The sequence below is a fragment of the Megalobrama amblycephala genome, linkage group LG4, assembly GCF_018812025.1.
Source record: "Megalobrama amblycephala isolate DHTTF-2021 linkage group LG4, ASM1881202v1, whole genome shotgun sequence".
In the NCBI taxonomy this organism is placed as follows: Eukaryota; Metazoa; Chordata; class Actinopteri; order Cypriniformes; family Xenocyprididae; genus Megalobrama; species Megalobrama amblycephala.
The window spans coordinates 7060541-7074700 of record NC_063047.1 but is presented as its reverse complement, the minus strand read 5'-3'; the positions used below and the strand labels follow the sequence as shown (position 1 = coordinate 7074700).

Sequence of the window (14160 nt, the reverse complement as noted above, 5' to 3'; positions counted from 1 at the left end):
AGGGGTGGAGAGCACATTAACTCTCTACTAGGGATGGGTCCCTACCGAAAATGAATAACACATTTACAGAGCCTCTAAAGGGGCATGTTAAGGCTTGCTGCAGTATCTGCGGTTAAACAGTGTTCAGCCATACAGCAATTACATTACATGCCCACTGCAGCTCCACCCCCACTGCCATTTTGCTTTTTTATAGAAAGAACTAGAAAGTTAGACAGTGCACGCTACAATTTTAAACTGAAAGTGTCTGCTCTGCTCCATATAGAAGGAGCTGCAGAGTTGCAGCAGGGGTCAGATTTCACTTATGTGAAGAGAGATGAAGCCAATTCCCCATAAATGTTAGAAAAATACTTACCCTACACAAATCATTGACGAGAGTCTGTCACTCTGTCAGATTTGCAGGGGAATACATGCAGCTGCTTTGTATTTATAAGACCATAAAATTTCATATTCACAACCAATGCCTCTGTTCAGCTAACTTATCTCTCAGCCTTGTAGTTCTGATGCATTAGTCAGGTATAGAACCACAATACACTATTTTGCTTGCCAACAGCTTGGCAAAAACTTTTTTTCCAAGAGTGCTTGGAAATGATACTCATCAGCTTTATCAAAACCAATATCTTGTGAAAAATGGACATTGTTTAGATTTGGTCCAAGTGTCAGAACAATAAACCACATTCTTTTCTGCTGATTTCAACAGCCACATCAACATCCACACCCATGTTCACAAATGAATGCCTCAGTATAAAGGAAATTGTGGTGCACGTATTACACTCCCCCTTGAAAAGCCTGTTATTAAGTGACCAAAATGTGATAGTTCATGAAGCATGCCTTTTTGAATCATGAAGCAGTGAAGATAACAACAATACAGATAGTGTGTTCTATGTTTTATACTCCCAGAAAAACCTATTGTACATTTTCCTATTAACTATTTTTTTTTTTTTTTGTGCATTTTTTTGCACATTTTTTGCATATTTTTTTGCACATTTTGTGCACAATTTTAGATAAGAATCAGTGTTGGAAATGGGATCACAAGCAGGACTTGATATTACATTGCTTCACAAGCATCACAGTTCAGCATGTTGGATCATTACCTGGCAGTCCAATGTCCTGAGGCTGAAGTGAACTGAATCCATAATAAAGATGTTTTTTTTCTTTATCCTGTTATTAGGGGTTATCTCTATGCGGGTCTGGAGTTTGGAGCTGAGTGCTACTGTGGCCATAAGATCCAGGCGCCCAACGTGTCAGAGAGTGAATGTAATATGGAGTGTAAAGGGGAGAAGAGTAACCTCTGTGGAGGACCTAATCGACTGTCCATATACAGATTAGAGCTGAGCCAGGAGTCGGCCCGCCGATGTGAGCTCCCTGACACACAGATACACTTACACACATGCATCAGCAAACCTCCACTCACACATTTGGACAGACACACAGATATGGCTCTATGGAAGTAAATTAATGCCAAATGTTTTTGAAATAGAAAGCATGTTGAGTTGCACTAATTGAAAAAAAATTATGCATTACATTAGCTGTGCTTGCATTTTGATGCATTTTATTTTTTAGGCTTGCATTTTTATGGGCTGAAATTCAACATGGTATATGTGTGTGTGTGTGAGAGAGAGAGAGTAGGGCGCATTACTGTTCGACCTGAGACCTAGATGAAGGTCACACACACACACAGACATACACAAACACAAACACTTGAAATCACACAAACTCTTGTACACGCACATGCACAACATGAAATGCCGAATTTTAACCACTGAATTTGTGGAAGTGAATTTGTAAAGTGAGATAAAATGGACTGAAAATTGCTAGTCGAATTTTATAGGTTGTATTTTTAAACAGAATGAATATTTTGGAAGTGAAATCTGAAAGGTGAATATAAATTATTGATTTTTTTAATAATGAAAATGTGTGTGTAATATTTTTAATTGAAATATTCACAGCTTAAATATACAACCATGTTGAATTTCAGCCCATAAAAATGCAAGCCTTAAAAATATAATGCATCAAAATGCAAGCACAGCTAATGTAATGCATAATTTTTCAACTAGTGCAATTCAACAAGCTTTTTATTTCAAAAACATTTGGAATTAATTTACTTCCATATGGCTCGACACTTTGGTGTCACTCTCAGGAAAGTGGAAATGCACACATAACTGCTTTTATCGATAAGACAATCTAATTTCTTAAAGGAAATTTGGCGAGACTTTACAATAAGATTTTCTTTGTTAACATTAATTTACTACATTAGTTGACATGAAGTAACAATAAACAATACTTCTAAAGTATTTTTTAATCTTGATGTTAATTTCAACACTTACTAATGCATATTTAAAACAATGAACAATTGTATTTTTAATAACTAACAATAACAATGGTTAAATTAAAAAATATTGATCTAATGTTATCAAATGAAACCTTACTGTTCCTGGAAAGGTAGAGGAAGTGTAGCACAGGGAAAATGACTCCCCACCATTGATTTCTTGGGGGAGTGACTATTTTAAATAATTTCCTTCTGTTTTTGAGGAAAGGTTCTATCTCTATGATAATAATTTATAAATGTTTATATATGTTAAATATATTTATTGGAACTTTTCCCAGTATTGTTTAGCTGATTCTCACAGCATTTTTTTTTTTTTATAAGGCATAATCCTCACCCTTTTCCTTATGCGTCATGTTTGATAAAAAATAGCACTGGCAGAAACTTGTGACATTCCGTCCCGTGTGTCCTGATTAAGCACTTTCCCTTGTGACAGGATGTGTGTGCGTAGGAGAGGTTAAGTAAAAAGCACGAATACAATAGCTGTACACGAACAACTTTGATTTATTAAGTTAAGAAGTCCTTGGGGCCAAAAAAGGCAAAGACTATTTCCACTAAGTGTAAATACCAAAACAGTATTTTCTTTGCACAAAGTATAAATAGTGCTAGATGCTATTTATACTATTTATAATGGCAGAAAGTATTTGTTCCTCAATGTATTGAAGTACATTATAAAATCATATGCAATAAAAACATCATATTCAATGTATTTCTTACATTCATTAAAATCTTAAATGGATGATGCAATACTGGGACATTACTTAAAAACCCCACCCCTAACCATAACCATATTGCTGATCAGTAAAGTTGTCCTTGAAAGTTCAGGAAGGAGTCAAATCCACTGTCCTTAAGGCATATTCTCACGGTGAAGTGCTTTTTCATTCTTCGCTTTGGGGTAAAAAGAAGTTCAAAATACGTTATACTGTTAGCAAACAAAATAGCAAATTAACAAACAAAATAAACACAATGAGAATACAGTAGTGAAAAGAGCATCTGATCATACTGATGTGGAAGTTTGCACAAGCTCTGCAATTCGGCACTCACATCACGTTTATTTATACCACTTTATACAATGGATTGTTTAAAAGCAAGCAGCTTTACAGTATTAAACATGAAAAACAGTGTCAGTGTCGCTTTCAATTAGAATTAAAAATACAAAGTTCTGTCATGAAACTCTTGATGGCGCAGTCTGATTGGTCTTTGACTCAATCTGCTTGATTGGTTCCTGCTGCATCAGTAGCCAATGAGCTCACTGCTTGACCTTCAAAAACTTTGTCAGCATTTGCTGTAGCATTTGCAGCGCTCTTTCATAAACCCTCCATTTTCCCCAGCTCCACCTGTATAGATCTGCTACTGGTAATTCATGTCCGCTATTGTACAGCAGCAGCATGTCTTATTTGCTCACAGCAGCGTGTTGTGTATGTATTGGCAGTAGCAAATCCCGTACTTGCTCTGCAGCTGTTTCAAACTCCCGAAACAAACAGAAAACAAACTTCATTTTGGCCTGATTTTGTTTAGATTACATCACACCAGTTCATTCTGCAGTTTCGCTTGAAGTTTATCGTGGCCTTTACTCTCCATGCCACTGTCATTTTAGTTTCTTTTTTAATTTTGATTGGGTCAACCAGGCAAAGTTGGGCAAAGTTAGTGTAAATAACCTTTGCCAACAAGATAGGCTATTTCCACGTGTGTGTGTCGATTGAACACAATGCAAGTCATGATGTCCAATTTGTGAACTAATTACTCTTTTGATTCTTTTTGAGTCAATCAAAAATATTTCGAAAATAGTTTTGAGCTTGCTCATTCGTGCTTTGAATTAGACTCAGTGAATTGTTTAGAGTGGTTTTACAGCAACCACATAGCATGACTCTGGAAACCACTCTAGCATCATGCGGGTGAGCTTTTTTTCAAGTAAGCGACACAAATATCTCCTTGAGAAAATACTAAAATGTTGTTGTTTTTACATTTAGAAAATCATGTACTTGTTTATTTTGCTCTTAAGATGGGAGTGCAATCTTCAAGGGTTGTTTCAAGAGGCCAGACAACATGACCCTGGCGCTTCCTGCTAGTGCTGTTATTCAGAACATGTCTGTGGACAAGTGTGTTGACATGTGCACAGAGAAAGTAAGTATGTATGCATGATGTGAATCTGGTGTCTCTCATACTACTGCGTTTATGCGAGTCTGTCTTACGTAATCTCTTCCTTTGTCTGGCATAGGAATTCTCTCTGGCCGCTTTGGCTGGCGAAAAATGTCACTGTGGGTTTCCCACTCCTCTCTTCAATCTGCATGAGCATGAGGATGAGGAACTGTGTCTCCAGCGATGCGTAGGGGAAGACTTTGAGAGCTGTGGAAACAATGACTTCTTTGTAGTGTACCAGACCCAAGTGCAAGGTAACATCACCTTGTTTGGTTTAAAAAAATGTGCTCAGGCCAACGCACAGGCAGCATACAAAGATTTTATTGCCATATGGGTTTGCATGTTTGGGACTAGAACAAACGCATCAGGTCACAGAAGCACAAAAATAGCTCCGTCTGTACTGCTTTAACACATTCTGTGTTATATGTGATGAGCTCTAAATGAGCTTTCGTGGCTGCTTATCACTTCTAAAGATGTCCACCCTCACGTTTGCAAAATTCACGCTTCCTCTTCACTTCCTCCATATTCGCTGTCAAAGTGAGCAAAACACTGAATCCTTTATTAATGGTCAAAGGTGATCTTGCCACCAAATAAATTTGTACAAAGTAAATTTGACACTAAATCGATTGCAGATATATCTGAATGCATGATATATATATATATATATATATATATATATATATATATATATATATATATATATATATATATATATATCATGCATTCAGATATATCTGCAATCGATTCATATATATATATATATGAATGATATATATATTAATGCATATATATATTTGCATGATATAATTTCAATAAATGCACACTTGCAACACATAAATGATGCAACTGCTCTGCTGTGCAAACAGAGCCTTCTTCCGAAACACGCAAACATGCACTCGGCCAGAAAAAAAAACAAAAAACCACACACACACACACACACACACACACACACACACACACACACTGTGTTGACTTTGAGGGAGGGAGAAATGTTCTGGGTTCAATAAAAATTAAACATTTGGAGCATAATGTTGAAAAACTTTATCTGTGCAACTAGGAAACCACAATGACAATAAATAATGTCCTTGTAATCCCTTACGAAAAAGAAGTGTACTTCAAATTAAAGGTTTAGTTCACTTTCGAATTAAAATTTCCTGATAATTTACTCGCCCCCATGTCATCCAAGATGTTCATGTCTTTCTTTCTTCAGTCGAAAAGAAATTAAGGTTTTTGATGAAAACATTTCAGGAATTTTCTCCATATAGTGAACTTCAATGGAGCCCAAACAGTTGAAGGTCAAAATTACAGTTTACAGCGACCCCAGACGAGAAATAAGGGTCTTATCTAGAGAAACCATCGCTCATTTTCTAAAAAAATTTAACATTTTACACGTTTTAACCATAAATGCTCATCTTGAACTCTATTATAATTCCAGCAGTGTAGACACTGCTAAGTGTGTTACTGCCCTCCACAGATTAAAGTTTGAACTAAATTGTCATATACAATATGCTAGTGCAAGTATATAACAATTAGTTCAAACTTTGACCTGTGGAGGGCAGTAATACACTTAGCAGTGTCTACACTGCCGGAATTATAATAGAGAAGAAGAAGAGAGCTAGTTCAAGATGAGCATTTATGGGCCCTGTCCCAAATGGCGCACTTCATGTGGACTTTCGGTCTTGTGGACTTAAATTGCGCGTGCTCGCCGAGTCTAAGAGTCCGTAGGCCGTCCCATTCAGCATTTTAACGCTCTAAAGTGTGCTCAGCATCGCCCCCTTTGTACCCTTGAAGCGGTCTTCAGCGAAGCCCGGATAGATGCAGGCTTCGCACACTTTAACTACCCAGGAATCCTTGCAAAATGCCAATTAGACAACGGATGGGAGGAGATTTCGCTCAAGAGCAATTGATGACATGGCTGAGAAGAAAATATTTAAGTGTAGGTATCATTACGGTTTTTATGACCTAGGTGTACATTTTACCAGTTGTTACCTACAGTTTATACAAACATTATGGTCATCGACCAGTGGTTGATATCTCAAACATAATAATAGCGCGTTGAATAATACGATCGCATTATGATTCATTAAATAAATAGAACCGAATGTCAGGGCTTTACTGAGTCATATGTAAACCTGGTATTTATATTTAAACCTGTAAATTCATCTGAAACTCACGCACATGTCTATTACGTGTTAAAATTGTAATTTTAGTTCAAATGGATCATTATGCATTATTACAACTGTATACATTATTTAAATAAGCATGTATATGTTGTCTAATGCCCAGGTGGCATAAGCAAAAGCCGGTTTGTGTAGTTGACATGGAGATAATATTTTGCAAAAGAAAAGAAACCTGTTCTCGATGCTAAATATTATCCCCGAACCTGCAGCTCCTGTCAAAAAACAACCAGACCGTTATTTCCGGCGTGACCATCGAGTCTGTCCCAAAAATACCTCTCAATGCGCCCTCGTGGACTCGCGTCAAGGGCCCTATAAGTCTGCACTACATAATGTCACCAAAGTGTGGACTCTGAGGAAGTCCACAAGTCCGGAGTGTGCCATTTGGGACAGGGCCATGGTTAAAAAAAGTGTATATATATATTTTTTTTTTTAGAAAATGAGCGATGGTTTCTCTAGATAAGACCCTTATTCCTCGTCTGGGATCGTATAGAATGTTTTGAAGCTGCACTGAAACTGTAATTTTGACCTTCAACCGTTTGGGCTCCATTGAAGTCCACTATAAAGAGAATAATCCTGGAATGTTTTCATCAAAAACCTTAATTTCTTTTCGACTGAAGAGAGAAAGACATGAACATCTTGGATGACTTGGGGGTAAGTAAATTATCAGGAAATTATAATTTGAAAGTGAACTAATCCTTTAAGTGAAATTTTAAAGTCCCTGTAAAGTCAATTCTGACAACATGTTTATAAGTGTTACAAATGTATTGCTGAAACACATTACAAAGACTGTGAATTATGTAGTGCTGAACTGTGAAGTTAGAGCGTTAATCAGTTTTTCACCAATTCTCTGTTCAGGATTTTTGGGCGGAGCTAAAACGGGGGTTCGATGACGCACTGGAGCCCCCGAGCATGGCCCCGCCCCTAATACTATATGTATCTGTCGGCACGCAAATGCATATTACCTGGTTGTTATAATATACAATACAGCTCGGTCTCCTTATTTAAATTTCTTAAAACGATGATATGAAGGGGTGGATTAATTTTGTCTCTAAAGTGATAATTCTACGCCGGATAGTTTTACAAACTTTCATCAGACAGCTGGGATTCATTGATAATCCGCTGTTTTTGGTGAATGGGGCTGAACAGACTAATTCCTGCCTCGGCCTTCATCCTCCCGTCCCACCGACAACCAATGATCTGTGGCCGGACAGAGTCTCTCCCGTCCCGGCCTTCATCCTCCCGTCTCGCGGCGCCGTCATCTGTCAACTCGACAACAGTAGGCAGTACGCGCCCACCAGTGAGTGTAAGATGCCTTGTGTGCTTATGTTATAATTAGTATGTAGTCCACAGTAACTCTACTAAATTTTGCAACCCTCTAACATGATTCTTTTGTTTATATGCATCAGTATGTTTGACTCATTAAGTCAGTTGAGACGGCAGCTCTCGCGAGTGGGCGTGTTTTCAGCGGCGACAGCGGACACACCCCCAGCGTTTGAGAGCAGAGAATACTGCTAATTATTTAGAGATTTTGATAACTTATTTCATTTACTTGCCAATTTTTTTAATCATTCAAATTTGGCTGGGTGGTTAATAACACGTTTTTCTGCGGCGTGACAAACTCAGAACACATACTTTAAAATGACTTTACAGGGACTTTAAGTAAATTTCTGAGAAGTATACAGTATATTTCTGAAAAGTACATAAAAAGTAGACTGAAATTATACATACTTATTTTTAGTTTAAAAGAAGTATACTAATAGAACACTTGAATAGACTTCTTTTTCATAAGGGATATTAGATATAACTTACACAGATAAGGTTAGTAAGCTATTGTATTAAACTAAAATTGTTACCACACGTAATGTTTGCATTTTATAGCTATACTTTTGAAACCGTGTGTATTTATAGACTGGTCCCTTCACTTCCACAGGACATTTCTTAAAATATTTGCTATAAATTACTATCTATTTTTCTTTTCTCTAATTAAAACAAAATATTTGAAATATTAAACAAAATTTTAAATATTATATATATTTTTTTATAATGTTAAACAACACAAGCACAATATTTTTGCGTGAGGAATTTGTCTTAAATTTCATTAAATGTTCTGTACTGTAATCATTGTGGGCCCCTAGAATCATTCCTACCTTTCACCCCATTATCTCTGGCGCTGCTTCCCAATAAAAGTACAAACTCATCTCATTTTCTTCTCGGTTTAATAGTCATCAGCTCTGTGGTTCAAATTCTGAATGGTCATCATGAATTTGTCCAAACCAAACTTGAAATCTAAGCAAGAAAACATGTGATGCGTGCATTATTAGCCTTCCCACTGTTTATCAAACTGCTCAAATTTGATTTTATCTTTGATTTTATCTTTATCTTTTTATTATTTTTGTGGTTTTAATCCATATATGTTAGTTTTAAGACCGTATATATGCTAGTATACTTGCTTGTCAGGCAATTTCAAAGAAACTTTAATGAAACTAAGGATTTGTTTCACTTCGATATCTCATGTTTGGTCCGATGTATATCCTCCTTTATATCTACAGATAATCGCTGTATGGACCGGCGCTTTTTACCCACACGTTCAAAGCACCTAATGGCACTAGCTAGTTTCCCAGGAGCGGGGAATACCTGGGCCCGTCACCTTATTGAGCTGGCCACAGGTTACTACACAGGGAGCTACTACTTTGATGGCTCACTGTACAACAAAGGTTAACTTTAACTTTTAGTTCTCCATTAAGCCATCGTGTTCTCTCTTGCTTGCTCATGGTCTTCCTCTCTTGTTGAACTCTTTGAATGTGCAGGATTCAAAGGGGAGAGAGATCACTGGCGCAGCGGTAGAACCATATGTATCAAGACCCATGAGAGTGGTAGGAAGGAGATTGATGCCTTTGACGCTAGCATCCTTATGATCCGGAATCCTTTTAAAGCACTCATGGCTGAATTTAACCGAAAGTATGGTGGCCATATTGGATTTGCCTCTCAAGCTCACTGGAAGGGGAAAGGTGAGAGATGAAAGCTTGATCTAAATCCTAGTGCTACTCACATGAAGCACATAACCATGTTAACTGGCTCTATTAACTTTCTTTCCTACTGCTGCCATATTGATCATTTTCCCCATTACAATTTGTCAATACCCTCTTCCATAATAAAGCTCTGGTTTGACATAAACATAATGCTGAGCTAATGGTGCAATACTGTGAAAGCATACAAAATACATCAATTGAAGTAAATAGGACATTTTAGAGGTAATCATGATCAAAAGAACTTCTGTTTTTTTTTTCTTGATGTTGACGTCAGTTTGAGGCTGCTGTATCTGCTGTACTGTGGTCAGGAAGCATGCACTCATCAAACACAAAAAGCTATGACTGTCTTTAATGTGGTTTTTGTTGAGAATCTTTTCCCTTTTTAACTCTGAAACCTCCAGGCACCAAATACATGTTACTGGTGTCTACTTCTTTAATGGTTAATGGTTATAACTATTAAACCAAGACACATTTTTCTTGCAGTTAAAGTAATTTTTACTAAAATCATGTTGCATTAATCAAAAGTTTGTGAACAGTGGTAGCAGTCAGTAAAAAGATTGTGCAAAGTTGTCTTTACCCCAACAAAAAACATTTTTAAGCAACATTTGCTTCTTCTTCTTCTTTTTTCCCCATATTTTTTTTCCCACAGTGAAGCAGATGCTTGTGACATTTTGGTGTGTTGTTTTTTCAAAATGAGCACTTTGTCATTCTGTTTTTGTTTCATTTTTGATTAGGTTTCTGTAATTTTAATGACAAGTGTTTTTTTAACTCTTTTCTTAAAATGTGTTCCTCAGTTGTTGTTTCATTGTTCTTGTTGACATGCCAACAATCGTATTGGTTCTTTCTGATGCGTCACACTAACCAAAACACAGAAGCATTTTTTAAAAAAATCAGCATTTTTTGCTTCTACAGAGGTTCTAATGCAATAAATCTTAGTCACCATGGGACAGCATGTTATTGTAAGACATGGGTGTCCAGTCCTGCTCCTGGAGGGCCACTGGCCTGCAGAGTTGAGCTCCAATCCCAATAAAACACACCTGAACAGCTAATCAAGGGCCTCTTACTAGGCATACTACAAACTTACAGGCAAGTTGAAGCTAAATTCTGCAGGACAGTGGCCCTCCAGGACCGAGTTCGGACACCCCTGCTGTAAAATGTTATTTAAAAAAAAAAAAAAGTTAAACTCTCTCTCTCTCTCTCAATCAGAGTGGCCAGAGTTTGTGAAGAACTACGCTCCATGGTGGGCATCCCACACACTAGACTGGCTGAAATATGGGAAGAAAGTTCAAGTAGTGCACTTTGAGGATTTAAAACGGGACCTTTTCTCTCATTTAAAAGACATGGTCATCTTTCTGGGCCTGGAAGTGTCAGAGGACCGCCTGCTGTGTGTGGAAGGACAGAAAGATGGGAACTTTAAACGCTCTGGGCTCAGAAAGCTGGAATATGACCCTTACACGCCTGAAATGCGTGCCACCATCGACGGGCTTATTAAGACTGTGGACACGGCACTCAGAAAGAGAAACATGTCTGGTGTACCTGAGGAATACAGGCCCAGATGATAATAATTTCTTGACCTTTGCTTTTTTTCACACACTTTTTTCCCTAGAATATAAAATTGTTTATTACATCCTCCTTGTTTGCTTTCAGTTTGCACAAAAGTACTGCTGAAAAACTGGTTGTCCTATCACTAATAATCTAAAGATACACTACATAGTAAGACATGGGCTTGTGCAACAATTTGGCTCCAGTTAATTTGGCTTTAAGTTTAACCACCATGGATCAATCTTCATTAGGCCAATTTAAGTGTGTGGTAACCACAAATTCAGTTTGTCATCACGGGCAATGACTGTTCACGCTTTTTTATGAAAGTGTCTGTTGCCACCAAGACATCCGGGTCAGCTATTTAAATGGACACATCACATCTGTGTTTCATTGAGTTTGCTTTTCCTGCCACTACTAGACTATGATCCATTAAGCACTTCAGTCTAATTGGGAATATATGGACAACGATTTCATGTTTAACACTGGAACCCCAGCTCCCTGTTTCTGAAAAATATGTGAACATTGCCTTCCAATTATGATGCTTCTTAAAACTGATTAGTAAAATAGGTATATGGACAACACAAATCCTCAAGCTAATACCACGTGTATTAGATAAATGCATGGACAACTCAAAAAACATGTTGTTTGGTAAATTGCAGATATAGTCCTTCATCGGGCTGTTGAATTAGATAAAAGTAACCAAGTTAGTTTCGAGCACTTCTATGTTAAGATCATTTCTTCAAGTTAAATGATTTACTTTTCTATTTTCACTGAGGTTTTAAGATATATTTGCAGTGGGCAATCAAAAAACAATTCATCTTGTGTTCACAAAGTAAAAGAAATGGGGGCTTCTTGTAAATTGCTTAAAATAACACATTGACTGACCCTTTAATCCTTTTTTCCGTCATAATTATAGTGATCTATTAAAGGGATACAGGATGAAAATTCTGTTATTTTTTTTGTTTTGTTTTGTTATAGACATGGTGACTAGACACAGCTCCTACTGTATGTGAGAAGAGTTGTGTATTGATTCTTAAAACATTTGGAACGACATGAAGATGACAAATTTTCATTCATTTTTGGATGGCCTATCCCTTTAAGCAAAAACCCCTTCTTCACCAATTTATGTTTCGGTTTAGACTATGAGTATAGTTGTCAGTGCAGTATTGAAAAACTTCCCTTTTCCATTGACATCCCTGAAAAGATTCAAAAATCTAATAATTCCTCCCAAATTATGTCAGGTTTTGGATGCAATTATAATCTTGTTCCCTGTAGAAATGTTCAGAATTGTTCTTTTTGTTTTCAGTGTTTTAATTGCAGAAGTCTTTTTTATTCAAAACAGAAAATCAACATTATAATCTATAAAATAATCTAGAATTAAGGGGTGAAAGCAAGTATGAAGCAATGTGCTAAAAAGAGACAAAAGAGCACCTCACGGGTAAATTTCTGCTTTTCAGCTAGAGACCTAACAAATACAATTCAATATATGTAAATAAATACGCATATATATTTTTGTAATGCTCACATGGAGAATTACTTTCAAAGACAGAAAAGTATCACCTCTATTTTTGAAAAGGCTTTTAAATTTGAGCATTACATGCTTTTCATTTCAAAAAGGAACAAACCTGAAGTGTCTTTCTGAATGTATTTTGTATGGAATGAATGTAAGGAATTTCTACCAAATAGGAAAATCGGAGTGATTGCCAGCAGTGTAAAGGAAATTAACTATTTCTATTATAATTGTGAGCTGAGAGAACTGTGTGAATGAGGAAACCTTTTGCTCTTGTTTGGTGCTTGATGCATAGGATGTCCTGGTCAATAAATTGTAAAGCCCCAAACATTCTTTTATGTATTTAGTTAGTTTTATATTTATTTATTTAAGGCTTATCAGGATTTGAATGTATGGTTTTAAGTATATATCATTTTCTGTGTGCATTTAGTGAAAATTCTGATGAAGCTGTTTTCATGGAAAATGAGTTAAGTTTTGGTTTGTCCAACCAATGGCAGATGGCTGAAGTGTCTGGAAAACAAACCTCAAAACATTATTTCTGCAATTCTGTTGTTTACTAATGCTTCAAAAAAAATGTGCGCTTCACCTTTAAATCTCTCTTTACAGCTCTGTTTATTTTAAATGCTGGTTGTTATGCAACTTCCTGGAGTAAGTAGGTTTTCTCACTCTTTCAGGAAATTGCCAAAAAAGTTTACAGGCTGCAATGTCTTTCTAAGGACAAACTTACTTTCTGAAAAATTGCATCTCATCTTAGATATTCAAAAACAATATATTCAACAGTTTCAGGGCAGCCAAGGTACCACAATGTCTCACGTTTTCTACTCTTTTCACAGGGGAAGTGTGATATGAACCGCACTTGATTGGCCAATGCTCAAAGCTCATTTAGTGGTAAACGAAGTGTCTGTGATGAAGTTACTGTAGTCATAACAACTGAGATCTGACTACACTGCATAGCCAGTCCGTTTTACTCAGCACTTGTATGAACCACTGCTATACTAAATGATCAGAAGTACAGTGCTGCAGACAGCAATTAAATGACTGAATGGTCTTAACAAAACTTCTAACTCAAAAGTGAATTTGTTAATCTTTTTGACTGGTTATTTTGACTAATGATGATGATTGAACAGAATATGGACACCATAACAGCTTGATTTTTAATTATTGTCATAGATTTGTATATTTTGTTATGTTATGGCCATCTGAGTTGCTGTCTGCATCCCTGACTAATTTAGTAATGAAAACTGCAAATAAAAAAAAATTATAAACAATAATAAAGGTAAATGCAACAACATGTTAAAGAGATTCCATGAAAAACATCTTACCAGATAAATGCAAATACATGTTTGTAAAGCTTATACGCAGGTAGTAAAAAACAGGAAGTATCTCATCATGCTTGCCATATAAAAATGGAATAAAGCTGAAGCGTCTTTCTGAATA

The 14160-nt window shown here is 36.6% G+C and overlaps 1 protein-coding gene across 1 annotated transcript in view; it reads left to right on the top strand.

The window, feature by feature from the left end:
- The window catches only part of wscd2 (WSC domain containing 2), a 56326-nt gene extending 42166 nt beyond the window's left edge, over window positions 1-14160 (top strand). Inside the window, exons 6-11 of the mRNA XM_048187085.1 lie at window positions 1169-1353; window positions 4326-4447; window positions 4542-4716; window positions 9192-9356; window positions 9450-9650; window positions 10878-14160. Of these exons, the coding sequence (XP_048043042.1) occupies window positions 1169-1353; window positions 4326-4447; window positions 4542-4716; window positions 9192-9356; window positions 9450-9650; window positions 10878-11230 (1201 nt within the window). The 3' untranslated portion in view covers window positions 11231-14160. The remainder of the gene's footprint in view (window positions 1-1168; window positions 1354-4325; window positions 4448-4541; window positions 4717-9191; window positions 9357-9449; window positions 9651-10877) is intronic.